General features: G+C 45.6%; 1 protein-coding gene across 6 annotated transcripts in view; it reads left to right on the top strand.

The window, feature by feature from the left end:
* Positions 1-16,724, top strand: part of LOC105355226 (NACHT, LRR and PYD domains-containing protein 12-like) — a 354,920-nt gene that overhangs the window by 221,943 nt on the left and 116,253 nt on the right. For 2 of the 6 annotated variants that reach the window (XM_023961925.1, XM_023961923.1), the window contains exons 1-2: positions 11,301-11,409; positions 11,552-11,671. The exons of 1 other annotated variant lie outside the window; for it this stretch is intronic. In XM_023961925.1, the coding sequence (XP_023817693.1) occupies positions 11,303-11,409; positions 11,552-11,671 (227 nt within the window). In that variant the 5' untranslated portion in view covers positions 11,301-11,302. Of the gene's footprint in view, positions 1-11,300; positions 11,410-11,551; positions 11,672-16,724 lie in introns of those variants that run through there. 3 more of the 6 variants (XM_023961952.1, XM_023961946.1, XM_023961942.1) reach the window with 2 other exon arrangements.

Below are 16,724 nucleotides of genomic sequence, written 5' to 3'. Positions count from 1 at the left end.
AGTGCTGAACAGCTGCATGTTTCCAATCCTCTCAGGACTGAGATCTCCTTCATTTCTGAAATGATTCTGATGGAACAGAGCTGGGAGCTCGTCTCTGATTGGTTCTTCTACAAATATCATTTCTTCATCATCTGTTCTGTAGTTGAATGAAATCACATTTAAAGGTTCCCCTTGTAAAGCTGAAGGTCACATGACCTCAACTTTCTCCAGTTCTTCTACAGTCGCTAGGATCAACAATCTGTCAATCATTTTGAAGCTCCGCCCCTCCTCTCAGCTGCTGTTAGGTGGTGTCAGGTTTCTTCTTGATCCTGTTCTCTGTCTTTGGTTCAGGAAATCTCATATTTCCGAGTCTTAGCTTATTCCTGTTTGGAGGTTCTTCTCAGGTCTAGTAACCTTGGGTTTATTCATTCCCTTTGCCTGTCTGGACGGATTTGGGTTCAAGTGTGGGTTTTTGACAAAAAGTGTTTAGTTGTTTAGCTGTTTTACTGTGTTTTGCGGAGTTATTTTGTCCTACTATGCTTATGTCTCTGCACCATAAGTGAGAGTGAAGTAGAGGATGATGAGTTTATATAGCACCCCTACCTTCTATGACTGTAATTATAATGACGGAGGATTCTTTAATACACTCCGTGCATTTTTTCCCCGTCCTTTTAATTGTTATAAAAATGAGTATATCTGCCGGCTGTGAATCGGCTCAAAGTTAGACATATGAGAGTTCAAGAATTATAATTAATTAAGATGGAAGAAATAATAATTGAATTGGAGTAATATGACATTTAGTTAGATAAAATGTAAATTTGAGTTCACTGAACATTTATTGAGTTTTATAGACGTAGGAAATTAAGTTGAATAAATGTAACCCAATCATTTGTTGCCAATAGAAGTAATTCATTTAAGTTGGCAAAATTGGATAAGTTATATATATGCGTCACAAGGAAAATGGAAATAAGATCAGAAACTCGTGCGTTTACTTTGTCTGTTCTTCTACTACAAGCAGAAACTCTTTCTTTTGCTGATGCAGCCGTGTTACATTATAATCTTCATACGCCGTCTTCAAAATCTCAGACTCCGTCTCACTGAAGTATAGCGCTCTCTTTTTTTCACCACGCATTTCCATGGTGACTCCGTAAATCGGCAATCCATTGAGAATGTCTTTATGTACTTGACATGCACGAGCATTAACCCAGGGTTACCAAGTCGAGCGTAATTACGCCAACTCATATCCGGTCTTTTGGAACCGACATACCCAGATTTGGTGGTTCAACCTCAAACAACCACATAGGTGTTAGTATTTCTTTATTTTTCTTTAAATTCAAAACATTCATTTTTACTTTGTTTACTTAAAATAAATTAACAATGGGTGCACACATTTGATTAATTTGTTTTAAGTGAGAAAAAAGTCGTTTATTCCCTTTTGTTTGTTTTCTGAGTTTCCATCCCAGGTGAGCCATCCATAGTAATCAGCAGAGGAGATTGGGAGATTCCACTGGGGAACTGCAGGAATTGCCAACTCTCCTCGTGGACTTTATTTTTGCTTATTTAAATTAAATGATTTAGTCCACTTTTTGTTGAAGACTACTTTTGTATCATATGAATTTTTTTTTCTGTTTCTCTGTTTTGTAATCAGATTAATTAGTTTGAATGTTTGATTAGTTAATTTCATCTCCCTCATGTGTCCAGTATGGTTTGTCCCTGTCTATACAGCGGGGAAAATAAGTATTGAACACGTCAACATTTCTCTAAAAAAACATATTTCTAATCGAGCTATTGACATGAAATTTGCACCAGATGTCGGCATCAACGCAAGTAATGCACACATAGAAAGAAATCCAAACATTTATTTCCATAAATGAAGTTAAGTGTAATAAAGTGAAATGGCACAGGGAATAAGTATTGAACACATGAAGAAAAGGAGGGGTAAAAAGGTCTGGCAAGTCAAGAAAGCAGCTGGAGTTTGTCAGTATTCAGAAGGTTAACCTGCCCCCTATTAGTGCAAAGTAATATCAGCTGGTATAGTCCTGATTGATGCCTTTTAAAAAGGTTTCTCACCAGCAAGGTGTTAGACAAGAAGTATTGCATGATGGGTAAAAGCAAAGAGCTGTCCAAAGACCTACGCAACATTATTGTTGCAAAACACACTGAAGGCATTGGTTACAGGCGCATTTCTAAACTTCTGAAAGTTCCAGTGAGTACCATTGGGGCCATCATCCGGAAGTGGAAAGAACACAGCATTCCAACTTTAAAACCAAGTCCAGATGACATCCCCTAAAACTACTACAATGGAACCAACCTGGATGAATGAGAGTCTTCATAGACAACACGGCATTACCATAAACCTGCCATGGCCAGGTGCTCCTCGCAAGGTTTCAGACAGAGGAGTCAGAACAATCCTCAGAATGGTTCTTCAACAGCCCAGGACCACTCGTGGAGAGCTTCAGAAAGACCTGGAATCAGCAGGTACCGTTGTTTCAAAGAAAACAATAAGTAATGCACTCAACCGCCATGGCCTCCATGCACGCACACCACGCAAGACTCCGTTTTTGAAGAAGAAGCATGTTGAAGCTCGTTTGGAGTTTGCGACACAACATTTGGATAAACCCATGACATTCTGGGAGAAGATACTCTGGTCAGATGAGACCAAAATTGAACTCTTCGGATGTCATAAGACACAACATGTTTGGAGGAAAAATGACACCGCACATCACCCCCAAAACACCATACCAACAGTCAAGTTTGGAGGTGGGAGCATCATGGCGTGGGGCTGTTTTTCAGCATGTGGTACTGGTAGACTTCATATCATTGAAGGAATAATGACTGGAGAAAAGTATGGAGACATTCTTGATCAGAATCTGCTGTCGTCTGCCAGGCTGCTGAAGATGAAAAGAGGGTGGATCTTTCAGCAAGACAACGATCCCAAGCACACAGCCAAGGTAACACTCAACTGGTTGAAGAAAAAGAAAATAAAGCTGCTAGAATGGCCCAGTCAAACACCAGACTTGAATCCAATTGAAAATCTTTGGAAAGAACTGAAGATCCGGGTTCACAGAAGAGACCCCCGGAACCTTGAAGATTTGAAAGCAGTTTGTGTGGATGAATGGGCCAAAATCACACCTGAACAATGTATTCAACTGATTTCTCCATACAGGAGGCGTCTTGAAGCTGTAATCACCAACAAAGGTTTTTGCACTAAGTATTAAATAAATTTCAGTAAGCGTGTTCAATACTTATTCCCTGTGCCATTTCACTTTATTACACATAACTTCATTTATGGACATAAATGTTTGGATTTCTTTCTATGTGTGCATTACTTGGGTTGATGCTGACATGTCAATAGCTCGATTAGAAATATGTTTTTTGAGAGAAATGTTGACGTGTTCAATACTTATTTTCCCCGCTGTAAAGCTTCCCCAGTGTGTCAGTGTAATGGCCAAGTCTGGTCAGGCCTGTTCAGTTTAGTCCCACTTGGTTTGTTTCATTTACTTGTGTTTTCAGTTGGGCCAAAATTACTTTAGTTTTGAAACTATTCTGTTTTTGTACTTTTTTTTTTAATCTTCTTTTACAAAGAAAAAAACTAAAAAAAAAAAAAATATTAAAAGATCTTGCAAGAAACACCTATTTTTGTCCATTGACTAACGTATTTTCACGACTATAAGGCGCACTTAAAAGTCATAAATTTTTCATTACACCTGAGCCGGGGGTGTTCGTGTCCCTGGGGGGTGGGTCCTGGTCCTTGCCCCTGAGCGCTGGGCCCCGCCAAACTTCCAACAGTGGCCGAGCCTGGTCGGCCCATATTTACAACACCCCTTGTGGGCCCCCTTTTTTCCCCGGGGTTTCCCCCCTCCTGGGCGGGGGCGGCGGGCCCCTGCCTTGCTCCTCCCTGGACCAACCGGGGGCCGGGTGGGTGGCTGCCTGGAGTGCGGAGCGGGTCTCCCTTGGGAGGTCCTGGCTCGTACCTGGGGTTGGGGCGGGGGTATGCCCGGAACTCCTGGGTGGTGATGGGGTGCTCGTCTGGGGCTGTGGGCTTCCTTCTCCGGTGGGGCCCTGCATTGGGCTCTCCCGGCGCGGCGGGGGGTCTGCTTTCCTGGTTGGGCTGGGGCGGCGCTCTCTTTCCCTCCGCGCCTCCCTGCTCCCTGGCTCTGGGGGCCTCGCGGCGGTCCTGCTGGCCCTGGCCTGGGTGGCGGTCTTGGTCGCCCGGGGGGCGGTTTTTCCCTGCCTATTCCCGTGTGGCGTTGGGGGGATTCCGGCTGCCGCTGCGGCGGGGGTCTGGGTGTGGGGGTGGCTGGGCGCTCCTCCTCCTTCTTTTCACATTCCACCATCCATTTTAGAAGAACATAAACACTCGCCTGAGCACAGGTGTTAGCTCACCTTTGCACTAATAGTTTGCATGATTGAATGAATGAAATATTTCACAATAGTTGGTTTAAAGGCATAGGTATGCGTGTGTGAACACTATCTGTTTTGTGTACATGTTGACATGTGGACATTTTTGCAGCCAGCAGGTGTGTTGATAACATTTCAGCGTGTGTGTGGACAAGCCCCGCCCTTTTTGTACTTCATTTGAACCTTACCGTAATGATAAACAACCAGTAAACCTGTCTGCTCGATGCTGCTTCATGGTCTTACCCCCCCTCTCACTATCACCCCCCCCCCCCCTCTAACATCCCTCTCTTCTTCCCTTCTTTCCTTTTCCGTCTGGTCCAACACCCAAAATGTTCAAACATGGTTGAAATTAATAACGTTTGGCCTCAATTACAAAAGGGGTTTATCAAGACATACCTTTGGTTTGTCTGAAGATTAATAACCCCTCTGGTTAAAGTAAAATATGTCCAACACAAGAGGCCCTCAGCTCTCATCTGCCTGCCCAGCTGTTGGACAGGACAAGTAAAAAAAAAAAAAAAGTCATAAATTTTCTTCCGCCAGCAGGGGGCGCCCTATGAGCCGGTGCGCCTATAGACTACGTGCACGACAGAACTTCCGGTTAACTCCCGTGTTTCGAGTGTGAGGCCGACAACTTCCTGTTGGCCGTGTTATTGTTGTGGGGAGTTTTGTTGAGTTGCTAGTTTTGAGTAAATAGGAGCGGATTTCGGGTAAAAGAGAGGCGTTTGGTGTTTCAACGCGTGACAAAGACATCACAACATTGTTGTGTATACCCGTGTGCGAATTTGTCAAAGTACAACAGTACTAATATAAGCTTTCATAGCTTTCCAGTAGATGTGTCGGTGAGAGCCGAATGGATGGTGAACACGGCGGGAGGACTTCACCCCAAGCAAGACGAGTCGTGTCGCTGCTGCTCTGGGTTACGTCATGCATAGACGGTGTTTCGCTGAGAGAAAGCTTGTGAGCTCATACGGGACCGACCAGCGGCTCTGCGGACGCCCCGCGTAAAGCCCCGCTCCGCTTTCGCCCCGCTGGCTCTCCCGTCTCTTTCACCCCTCACGAGGGAGATGCGGGGGGGATGCGTGCTCACTGACGTCTGGACCCGGCATCCGAGCTCTGCGTTCGGGCTCCGGAGCCAGTGGACCGAGTGAACCTCTCTGACTGAGCAGAGCAGCTGGATTTATTAATGTGTTTGAGGGGAGGGTGCGTTTTGTTATGTGTGAGAATTCGGACTGCGAGCCGAGCCGCCGCTCTGGGTTAGCGGCTGCCGGACTCGCGAGGATAGAGCAGAGCACACAGTGTGTGTGAGCTTTTCAGAGCAGAAATGCCGCTCAGTCCTTAGAAACTGTTCAAAAAATCACGACACATGGAATTGTGTTTCTAATTGTGCCCCGACAAATAAAGGCTGATGTTGTTAGCCAGTGTTGTTAGCCTCTCCTAACACTGGGTTGTTCTTCAGTTCTGTTCTTCTTCCACAAAAAAAGCACTGACCACAAGGATTAAATATAAAATGATGAGCGAACAGGCACTTCATAATATTCATTCAATTAATAAAAGCACGTTTGGAAGATCGCCTTGTATATTACCGAGCTGCTGCATAAACATGTGACAGCAAAGGTTTGTTTACTACAATAATTACTACACTGGACAGAGGATGTTCAAGATGGGTCTCAGCAACTCAGACATTTGTCAGCACTGTGACGGTAATCTACCCGACAATTACATGCATGCACTGTGGTTCTGCACGCCTGTCCAGGCTCTCTGGCAGCAGGTATGTGCCGATTTATCAGTCTGGCTTAAGGTTTCAATCACAGCTTCACCGTCACTTTGTGTGCTTGGTGACATGAGTGCCATCGATGTAGAAGGAGGATTAGGCTCTATCATTTTCATAACTCTTTGCATTGCTAAAAAAACTATTTTAATAAATTGGAAAAGCAAGAAAAATATAAATATAAGTCAACACAGAAATCTGCTGCTTGATCATATCAGCTTGGAAAAAATGTCAGCCCAAGGTTCAAGTAACTTTGAAAGAATTCGGTCTCTCTGGTCTCCCATAGCTGACTCCATGACTTAGGGGATGGGGGGGCCTGGTCGTCGCTGCTCCTTGCCCTTCTGCCGTGGGCCGGGGCCTCCGGTGCCTGGCGGGGGGTGGTGGGGGCTCCGTTGGTCGGGGGGTCGGGTCCGGCGCCGGGGTGGGGCGGGCTGGGGCGCTGCGTGGTCCTCTGGGGCTCGGTGTGGGGGTGCGTGGTGGGGGGGTGGGGTGGTGTTCTGGCTTGGCTTGGGGGGGTGGTCCCTATATTAAAATATTAAAAGATCTTGCAAGAAACACCTATTTTTGTCCATTGACTAACGTATTTTCACGACTATAAGGCGCACTTAAAAGTCATAAATTTTTCATTACACCTGAGCCGGGGGTGTTCGTGTCCCTGGGGGGTGGGTCCTGGTCCTTGCCCCTGAGCGCTGGGCCCCGCCAAACTTCCAACAGTGGCCGAGCCTGGTCGGGCCATATTTACAACACCCCTTGTGGGCCCCCTTTTTTCCCCCGGGGTTTCCCCCCTCCTGGGCGGGGGCGGCGGGCCCCTGCCTTGCTCCTCCCTGGACCAACCATGGGCCGGGCGGATGGCTGCCTGGAGTGCGGAGCGGGTCTCCCTTGGGGGGTCCTGGCTCGTACCTGGGGTTGGGGCGGGGGGGTGCCCGGAACTCCTGGGTGGTGGTGGGGTGCTCGTCTGGGGCTGTGAGCGTCCTTCTACGGTGGGGCCCTGCGTTGGGTTCTCCCGGCGCGGCGGGGGGGCTGTTCTCCTGGTTGGGCTGGCCCGCTCTTTCCCTCCGTGCCTCCCTGCTCTCTGGGGGCCTTGCGGCGGTCCTGCTGGCCCTGGCCTGGGTGGCGGGCTTGGTCGCCCGGGCGGCGGTTGTTCCCTGCCGGTTTCCCTGTGAAGTTGGGGGGTTTCCGGCTGCTGCTGCTGCTGCGGTGGGGGTCCTGGAGTGGGGATGGCTGGGCGCTCTCCCTCCTTCTTTACACATTCCACCATCCATTTTAGAAGAACATGAGCACTCACCTGAGCACGGGTGTTGGCTCACCTTTGCACTGGCGGTTTGCGTGACTGAATGACTGAAATATTTCACACTAGTTGGTTTTAAGGCATAAGTATGCGTGTGAGCACTATCTGTTTTGTGTACATGTCGACAGATGGACATTTTTGCAGCTAGCAGGTGTGTTTGACACTTGGGTGTGTGTGTGGACAGGCTCCGCCCTTTTTGTACTGCATTTGAGCCTTACCATGGTGATTAACAACCAGTAAACTTGTTGCTTTACGCTGCTTCATGGTCTTATCCCCCTTCCCCTCCTACTATCACCCTCCTTCCCCCCCTCTCTCTAACGTCCCTCTCTCTTCTTCCCCTCTTTCCTTTTCCGTCCGGTCTAACACCAAAGATCTTCAAACATGTTTGAAATTAATAAAGTTTGGCCTCAATTACAAAAGGGGTTTATTCAGACATACCTTTGGTTTGTCTGAAGATTAATAACCCCTCTTGTTAAAGTAAAATATGTCCAACACAAGAGGCCCTCAGCTCTCATCTGTCTGCCCAGCTGTTGGACAGGACAAGTTAAAAAAAAAAAAAAAAAAAAAAAAAGGTTTGTTTACAACGGGACACATTTCCTTTTCGGTATTTTCGACACGATATTTAGCCCATGTAACCACGCACTGGTCGACAATCCTGTAGATGTCGTTCACGTCGATTTTCGGGAGACCTTGTAGAAAACGGGTGAAATATACCATCTTTCGCAATCAAAATCTGCCGTGTCGCTGCTATAGAAGTCGCAAGCCGGAAATGGTCGGCCTCACACTCAAGGCGGCGGAAGTAGAACTCCTTACTTTCGTGCACGGAGCCTATTGTGTAGTTGTGGGTCGTAGAAGAAGATGGAGTGAGGGAGGGAGAGAGACGTAAAGGCCAAGTGGAACCCAACTGCAGTGCAACTATCTACATTTTAAAGCCTTCTATGCACCTTCTACCTCATAACCCTCAAACATTTCAGTACAGGAGGAGTGAGCAGAGAAGCAGCTGGCCCACTGCTTTAAACTGCTGCTTTCACTAGCGCAAAGGAGAAATGCAGAGACAGACTGGCGCAGTTCAGTGTGTGCCTGTGTGTGTGTGTGCTGAAAGGAGCAGGTTTTCGCCAGGGCGTATGAAGAAAGGAGACCCGCAAGTCTCTGTGTGTGTGTGCTGAAAGCAGCTCCGTTTTCTAGCGCATAGAAAGGAGACGGCACACGCAGCGTCTGTGTGTGTGCTGTGTGTTTAGCGCTTGTAAGGAGGAAGGGAGACAACAGCGCTGCAAGTGAGCGACCATTCAGTTTGTGATCAGTTAGGGAGAACAGTAACAAGATAAAAATGTTTCCTCTAAAAAAATCAGAGACTGGATGTTTTATTAACCCGCTCTAGAAGCGCTAAGGTTCTGAACGTGGCGTTAACGTGCCCGCGCCTTAACACCCGGTGGTTATATTCAGAGCATGAGTTGCCATGGCAACTTGACATACCCTGAAACATACCTCCATTTCTGGAACCGAAAGCTGAGGTTATCAACTTCCTTAGCCTCAAATTTACCATGGGAGCTAGCATTACCTGCTTTCTGGAATACCCCCCAGAAGTGTAGAAACAGGAAGTTTGTTGTTTCTTTGTCAAAGTGACTGAATGGAAATGTTGCTGCTGCAGCTCCATGTCTCCACCTGGTGGAGGGAGAGCAGAAGTGCAGCAGCTGATGGCAGCTTCCTCTGCCTCCCACTGCTGTCTGACTGCATTCACCTGAACCTGAGAGGAAACACAAGAGAAGAGCCGATCAGTGGAGGAGCAGCTGATCTGTTGGTGAAGGAGGATCAGAGCTGATGATGAGGAGGGTTTCCTCTGCAGGTGAAGGTGGAAGGTGTGTGTGAGCTGATGTGGATCCAGTGAATCCAGCAGCATGGATCAGAGGGAGGAACCACAGGAGGGAGCCCCTCCCTCTAGAAGCAGAGATGGTAACCAAGACAACCAGAGCAGAGCTCAGAGGTGAGATGAACATCTCCAACTGTCCATGATCTTCTCCATGTCAGAGCTCAGGACTCACACCAGCAACCTTCATTCTTCACAGGAATCAACCTGGACCTGAATCTGAATCTGGATCCAGCTGGGGGTCCTTCAGGAGTGACACATCAGAGGATTATTTAAATAGATTAATAAAAAGTCATTCAGGAGTGGAACAGTAAGTGTTTGTAAAATACATGTTATGGATGTAACGGATGGACAATAATTGATCGATTGGAGATTTTTTCCTACCGTGAAAATGTCTGCATGTAGTGTCACACGGTGGTCAGAAGGGGGCGTTTTACCAGACTGTCTCACTGAAGATTAGTCTGTTCATGATCTGAGTTCAAGAGTTCAACATGGAAGATAATTTGACGAACGTCCAGAACAGAAGGGATTATTTTACAGATGTTTCAAACTGACTGTGGATCTGAACCCAACCGTGCTTTCTTCATGACTAAAAAGTCAACGGCTTCTCTTCCTGCCTTAAAAGACATCAGTTCAGGACTGGAACAGTAAGTGTTTGTCAGAGTTAAAGGGGCATATCAGAGCTCAGCACTCAGACCAGCACCTTCCTTCTTTATAGGAACCAAACTGGACCTGGATCCAGCTGGGGTCATATAAGAGTGATGGATCAAGTGACAGATCCTGAACTGATGGTTTTGTGTTTGTAGAGGTCAACAGGTCACACAGAGAGTTCTGTCTGCAGCCTCCAGCTGTGGCTCCATGAAGAGTGACTGGTCCAAATATGATCCTCCAGACTTCAGAACTGAACCAGAACCTCCAGACTCACAGTAAGAAGCAGATTCTAGTGAACAAAGATCTGTTGATTAATCTTTTTCCACAGACAGTGTTTAGATGGGATTTGATTGTTGGAGAGAAACCCAAACAGTAACTTTTGCCCCAAATCCCAAACAGCCTTAAAATGTCAGGGATGATGTCATCATTCTCTGATATTTACAGAGGGTGGAAGTTTAGCTCAGGCGGTAGAGCAGCTTGTTCAACAACCATTGGCGGATAAATCCCTGCTCTCCCTAGCCAGATGTTAAGCACGGCTAGTCTGTGAATAGAATTCATTTCAAATGAAACTGGTTCTCTGGGATTTTCTGCATTATTCCAGATCTGAGGCTTACTTATCAACCAAAGCACAAAGTCTGAAGGTCAATGAGGAATTTTTACTGAACTGCAGAAATTCAAAGAGTTTGAAACATTTCTGAATGACATGTTGGCTCCTCCCACTTGCTGTCATTTCTGTTCTTATGCTCCAAAATGGTTTCATAGATCAGAGCTAGTCCAAGTGTCCTCTGGAGCTCAGGAACCTTCAGAGAAAGTTGGTGAAGAAAAGCGACGACTGAGAGTTCATGGAGTTACCATCAATTTTGTCCAGCCCTATTTCATTAGTTTGTTTTTTTAAATAATTATGTTAATCAACAACTGAAAAGTAATGGCTGATTTTGATTATTTAATTTTCAATAAATTTTAATTTATTGTTACTTTTGAATGATTTAAGTCATTTCAGTCAGCATTGTGGACTTTCTTTAACTGAGGGGTACCAACAATTTTGTCCACCACTGTAATTAACTATAAACTATATAAAATATTGTTGCATAATGGTTGGTCTCCATTGTGCAGCAGTGAGTGTTGGAGCTTTTCCACAAACACAGAATAGATCTAGTAGATTCTACTGAGTGTTTGCAGGACACCAGTGGGTCCAGTAGGATCTGATTGTTGCTGATTGTCCACAGACTGGACCAGCAGAGCTCAGAGACTCCCAGTGGTCCGTCTGTCCAGCAGCATCAAACACAGCTGGACTCCATCTTTCTGGTCTGTAGTTATTTAAAAAAATGTTTTTTCCATCAGGGTCCAACGGATGTTTCAAACTGACTGTGGATCTGAACCCAACCGTGCTTTCTTCATGACTAAAAGGTCAACAGCTTCTCTTCCTGCCTTAAAAGACATCAGTTCAGGACTGGAACAGTAAGTGTTTGTATATCAGAGCTCAGCACTCACACCACCACCTTCATTCTTTATAGGAACCAAACTGGACCTGGATCCAGCTGGGGGTCATGGAGTGATAGATCAAGTGACAGATCCTGAACTGATGGTTTTGTGTTTGTAGAGGTCAACAGGTCACACAGAGAGTTCTGTCTGCAGCCTCCAGCTGTGGATCCATGAAGAGTGACTGGTCCAAATATGATCCTCCAGACTTCAGAACTGAACCAGGACCTTCAGACTCACAGTAAGAAGCAGTTTCTAGTGAACATAGATCTGTTGATTAATCTTTTTCCACAGACAGTGTTTAGATGGGATTTGATTGTTGGAGAGAAACCCAAACAGTAACTTTTGCCCCAAATCCCAAACAGCCTTGAAATGTCAGGGATGATGTCATCATTCTCTGATATTTACAGAGGGTGGCAGTTTAGCTCAGGCGGTAGAGCAGCTTGTTCAACAACCATTGGCGGATAAATCCCTGCTCTCCCTAGCCAGATGTTAAGCACGGCTAGTCTGCAGCTCACCACCCCCCCCCCCCCAGGGGATGGGTCAAAATGCAGGGAAGAATTTCACCTTTGTGGGATAAATAAAGTATCAATTATTATTAATTAATAATAATAAACTGTATTTCTATAGCACTTTTCAAAATCCAGATTAAAAAGTGCTGTACAAATAACATAAGACAAAAACAGTATTAAAAACAGTATACAGTACGAAAACAATTAAACCCAGAACACACACAAAACAGTGGTAGCGGTTAAAATCATAAATTTCAATTTAAGAACCAGTAAAATCCTTTGAAGCACGCCTATAGAGGTGGGTTTTTAAAAGAGATTTAAATACTGGTAGGGACACAGTGAGCCTGATCTCTTCAGGGAGTCCGTTCAAGAGTGTTGGGGCATGGTTTGAAGTGATGGTTTGAAGTCCTTCTGGTAACTAAGTAAATAGAATTCATTTCAAATGAAACTGGTTCTCTGGGATTTTCTGCATTATTCCAGATCTGAGGCTTACTTGTCAACCAAAGCACAAAGTCTGAAGGTCAATGAGGAATTTTTACTGAACTGCAGGAATTCAAAGAGTTTGAAGCATTTCTGGCTAGCATGTTGAACCCCTCCCACTTGCTGTCATTTCTGTTCTTCTGCTCCAAAGTAGTTTCATAGATCAGAGCTAGTCCAAGTGTCGTCTGGAGCTCAGGAACCCTTAAAGATAGTTGGTGAAGAAGAGCGAAGACTGGGAGTTCAGAATCCCAAACAGAAAGAAGAGCTTTGATCGGAATCTGAAGAAGATCAGAGAAGATCAGAGAGTATATGAGAGCAGAGATGTGGGAGAAACTTTCAATAGAAATGAATCTTTTCATATTTTCTGATTTGAAGAAATGTTTGAATCAGAAAAGAAACAGTTTAGTCAATAAATTTAATGAATGGCTTTCATAAAGTTAATCTTATACAATGGAGGACAAACTTGTTGGTACCCCTCAGCTAAAGAAAGAAAGTCCATAATGCTCATTGAAATTACTTGAAACGTTCAAAAGTAACAATAAATTAAAATTTATTGAAAAATTAAATAATCAAAAACAGCCATTTCTTTTGAGTTGTTGATTAACAGAAATATTGAAAAAAACAAACTAATGAAATAGGGCTGGACAAAAATGATGGTACCCCTAACTTAATATGTTGTTGCACAACCCTTTGAGGCAATCACTGCAATGAAACGGTTTCTGTATTTGTCAATCTACTGCTTGCTGGCAGTGATGTCCAAGCACCCCCCCTACCAAGGGCCCTACATGTCTAAGGTGCAAATAAAACCGAAAGAGGGGGGGCCCACTCCATACTGCAACCATAGGAGGGGGGGCCACTGCCTAGTAACCCACCCCCCCCCAAGGCCCATCGCAGGCTAAGCCCCCCACCCCCTCACCCTAAAATGAGGTTATATGAGGAAGGGGGTAAGTTGGGGACAGCTGGTAGACTGTCCGCCGGTGGTCAAACAGCTGTCCCCCGCCGCCCCCCCCCCCCCCCCCCCCAGCAAGGGGGCCAGGCCCACCCAGCCCAGGGGCCCCACCCCCGGAGGCGCCGACACCCCAGGCCCAGCACCACCCACCCCACACAGAGAGAGAGGAGCCAGAAAGCGTCGCCCCCCCCCGGAGCAAGCCCAGGCTCCCACCCCCAAACGCCGGCCCTAGAAGAGCTCTGGTCAGGCCTCGACGGGACCGAGGCAGCCAACCGGCCGGGGAAACCGCTGATGGCCTCAGCGGAGACCCCGACCCATTAACCCCCCCTGCCCCGTACCCCAATAGTGCCCCCCCCCCCTCCCCCAGAATGCCCCCCCACAGGACAAGGCCGACAAGACCCCCCACCCCACCCCACCCCAGACCCCGCAGCCGAAGCGGATGACACCCAGAGCGACCGGGGGCCCCAGAGGGTTGTCCCGTCCCGCCCCAGAGCCAGGGACCGGCCAATCCCAGCCCCAGGCGTAGATGGACAGCCCATCCAGCGCAGCTGGGCCCCCCCCCCCCCACCCAGCAGGGCCCCCCCCAGCAGGGCCCCCCGCCAACTCCCCCCAAGCCAAGCCAGACCACCACCCCACCCCCCCACCACGCACCCCCACACCCAAGTCCAGAGGACCACGCAGCACCCCAGCCCGCCCCACCCAGGCGCCGGACCCGACCCCCCGACCAACAGAGCCCCCACCACCCCCCGCCAGGCACCGGAGGCCCCGACCCCCACCCCGGCCCACGGCAGAAGGGCAAGGAGCAACGACGACCAGGCCCCCCCACCCCCTAAGTCATGGAGTTAGCTATGGGAGACCAGAGAGACCGAATTCTTTCAAAGTTACTTGAACCTTGGGCTGACATTTTTTCCAAGCTGATATGATCAAGCAGCAGATTTCTGTGTTGACTTATATTTATATTTTTCTTGCTTTTCCAATTTATTAAAATATTTTTTTTAGCAATGCAAAGAGTTATGAAAATGATAGAGCCTAATCCTCCTTCTACATCGATGGCACTCATGTCACCAAGCACACAAAGTGACGGTGAAGCTGTGATTGAAACCTTAAGCCAGACTGATAGATCGGCACATACCTGCTGCCAGAGAGCCTGGACAGGCGTGCAGAACCATAGTGCATGCATGTAATTGTCGGGTAGATTACCGTCACAGTGCTGACAAATGTCTGAGTTGCTGAGACCCATCTTGAACATCCTCTGTCCAGTGTAGTAAATTCTGTGTAGAGTTTTGAAATGGATTAGCTGCAGATTTGGACTTTTTGTCAGTTTAAAAGTGTTTAGACAAAGTTCTGATCAAAAGCTTTCATCTGTGCTGATGCTCAAATCCGCATCCCATTTTGTTGTCGGAAGTGAAATATTATTATCTAAATTACATAAAAGTTTGTATATTTTGGAGAGAGTTTTATTCATTGAGAAATTGATCAGAGTGGTAACTACATCTGGTAGCTTGAAATCGTTGTCTCTGTATTTAAACTTTTTAGTAATAATTGATTTAAGTTGCTGATATTCCAAGAAGTTATTTATTCCATGTTTGTCTTGAAGTTCCTGGGGAGTTATGAATCTTCTATCAATAATTATGTGCTCTAGTTGTTTTATGCCCCCTGCTTGCCAAGCTGGGAAGTGGATAATGTTTTTTTTTATGAGGATGTCTGGGTTGTTCCAGATGGGTGTCATTTTGCACGGTTGAATTGATAATTTTGATATTTTGAGAAATTCCCACCAGGCTGTTAAAGTGGCATTTATATTAATACTTTTGAAACAATCCTGTTTTTTAACTGTTTGGCTAATAAATGGAAGATCTGATAGGTTGATCTTTCCACATAACGCCTGTTCCAAGTCTAACCATGAGTTGGTTTCTGGATTATTTTTTAACCATTTTAAGATGTATTGTAATCTATTTGCAAGAAAGTAATTGTGTAAGTTTGGTCATTCTAATCCTCCACAGCTTTTTGCAGATTTTAAAGTTTTTAGACTAATTCTTGCAGGTTTATTGTTCCATAAAAAGCTTGATATGGATGAGTCTAATGTTTTGAACCATTTTAATGGCGGTTGTGTGGGAATCATTGAGAAGAGATTATTAACTTTAGGTACGATTTTCATTTTTACTGTGGCTACCTTGCCCATAAGGGACAGAGGCAGGTTGGTCCAGCGTGTTAGATCGTCCTGTATGCTTTTCAGTAATGGGGTGTAGTTTAGCTGCACCAGTTCTGATAGTTTGGGGGAAAATAAATACCTAGATATTTGATATTTCCTGATTTAACTGGTATTGTGAGTCTTTGCTCCGCATTATTGTTCAGTGGTAATAAAACAGATTTATTCCAATTAATGGAATAGTGGAATAGTGGAATAATGGATATTAGTTTGTTTTTTTAAATAATTTTGTTAATCAACAACTCAAAAATGATGGCTGATTTTGATTATTTAACTTTCTATACATTTTAATCTATTGTTACAGTGAGCATTTTGGACTTTCTTTCTTTAACTGAGGGGTACGAACAATTTTGTCCACCACTGTAATTAACTACAAAATATATAAATCATTGTTGCATAATGGTTGGTCTCCATTAAAATTTTAAATAGAAGTTTTTCTTTGTATCTTATCAACAAAATCAAACATTAAGTTATTTTTTCCTTTTGGTCTAAATGAGAATCAATGATCCAGTTGACTGTAACTCTGATTCATCTGTGAGTCAGAATGAATGTTGGAATCATTGCTGTTCTGAAAACCACAGCATTCATGATGTATTTATGATCTGAGATGCTCCAAATCCAAAAGAACTCATCAAACACCAGCATGAAAGAAACACACTTCTAACAAAACAAGTGTTTTTCTATCAGGATCCATCAGAGACTCAGAACTGGATCTGAACCCAACCGTGTTTCCTTCAGGAGTGACCGGTCAAAGCGTGGTCTCATTGACTTTAAATCCCCATCATCTTCTGGTTCAGAGAGGTGAGCTGTATGTAAATGTTCTTTCTCACAGAAATTTCTATCTTCACGTGTGCAGCAGTGAGTGTTGGAGCTTTTCCACAAACACAGAATAGATCTAGTAGATTCTACTGAGTGTCTGCAGGACACCAGTGGGTCCAGTAGGATCTGATTGTTGCTGATTCTCCACAGACTGGACCAGCAGAGCTCAGAGACTCCCAGTGGTCCGTCTGTCCATCAAACACAGCTGGACTCCATCTTTCTGGTCTGTACATGAACAACAACTACTTTCCCATCATTCTGTCCACAGTCGTCTCCATGCTGCACTTTGGACACCAGTGGACTGTCAGTGTGTCCAACATGGAGCTGA

The sequence above is a fragment of the Oryzias latipes genome, chromosome 2, assembly GCF_002234675.1.
Source record: "Oryzias latipes chromosome 2, ASM223467v1".
NCBI lineage: Eukaryota > Metazoa > Chordata > Actinopteri > Beloniformes > Adrianichthyidae > Oryzias > Oryzias latipes.
The sequence above is the reverse complement of the archived record's forward strand: the minus strand, read 5'-3'. Positions and strand labels throughout refer to the sequence as shown.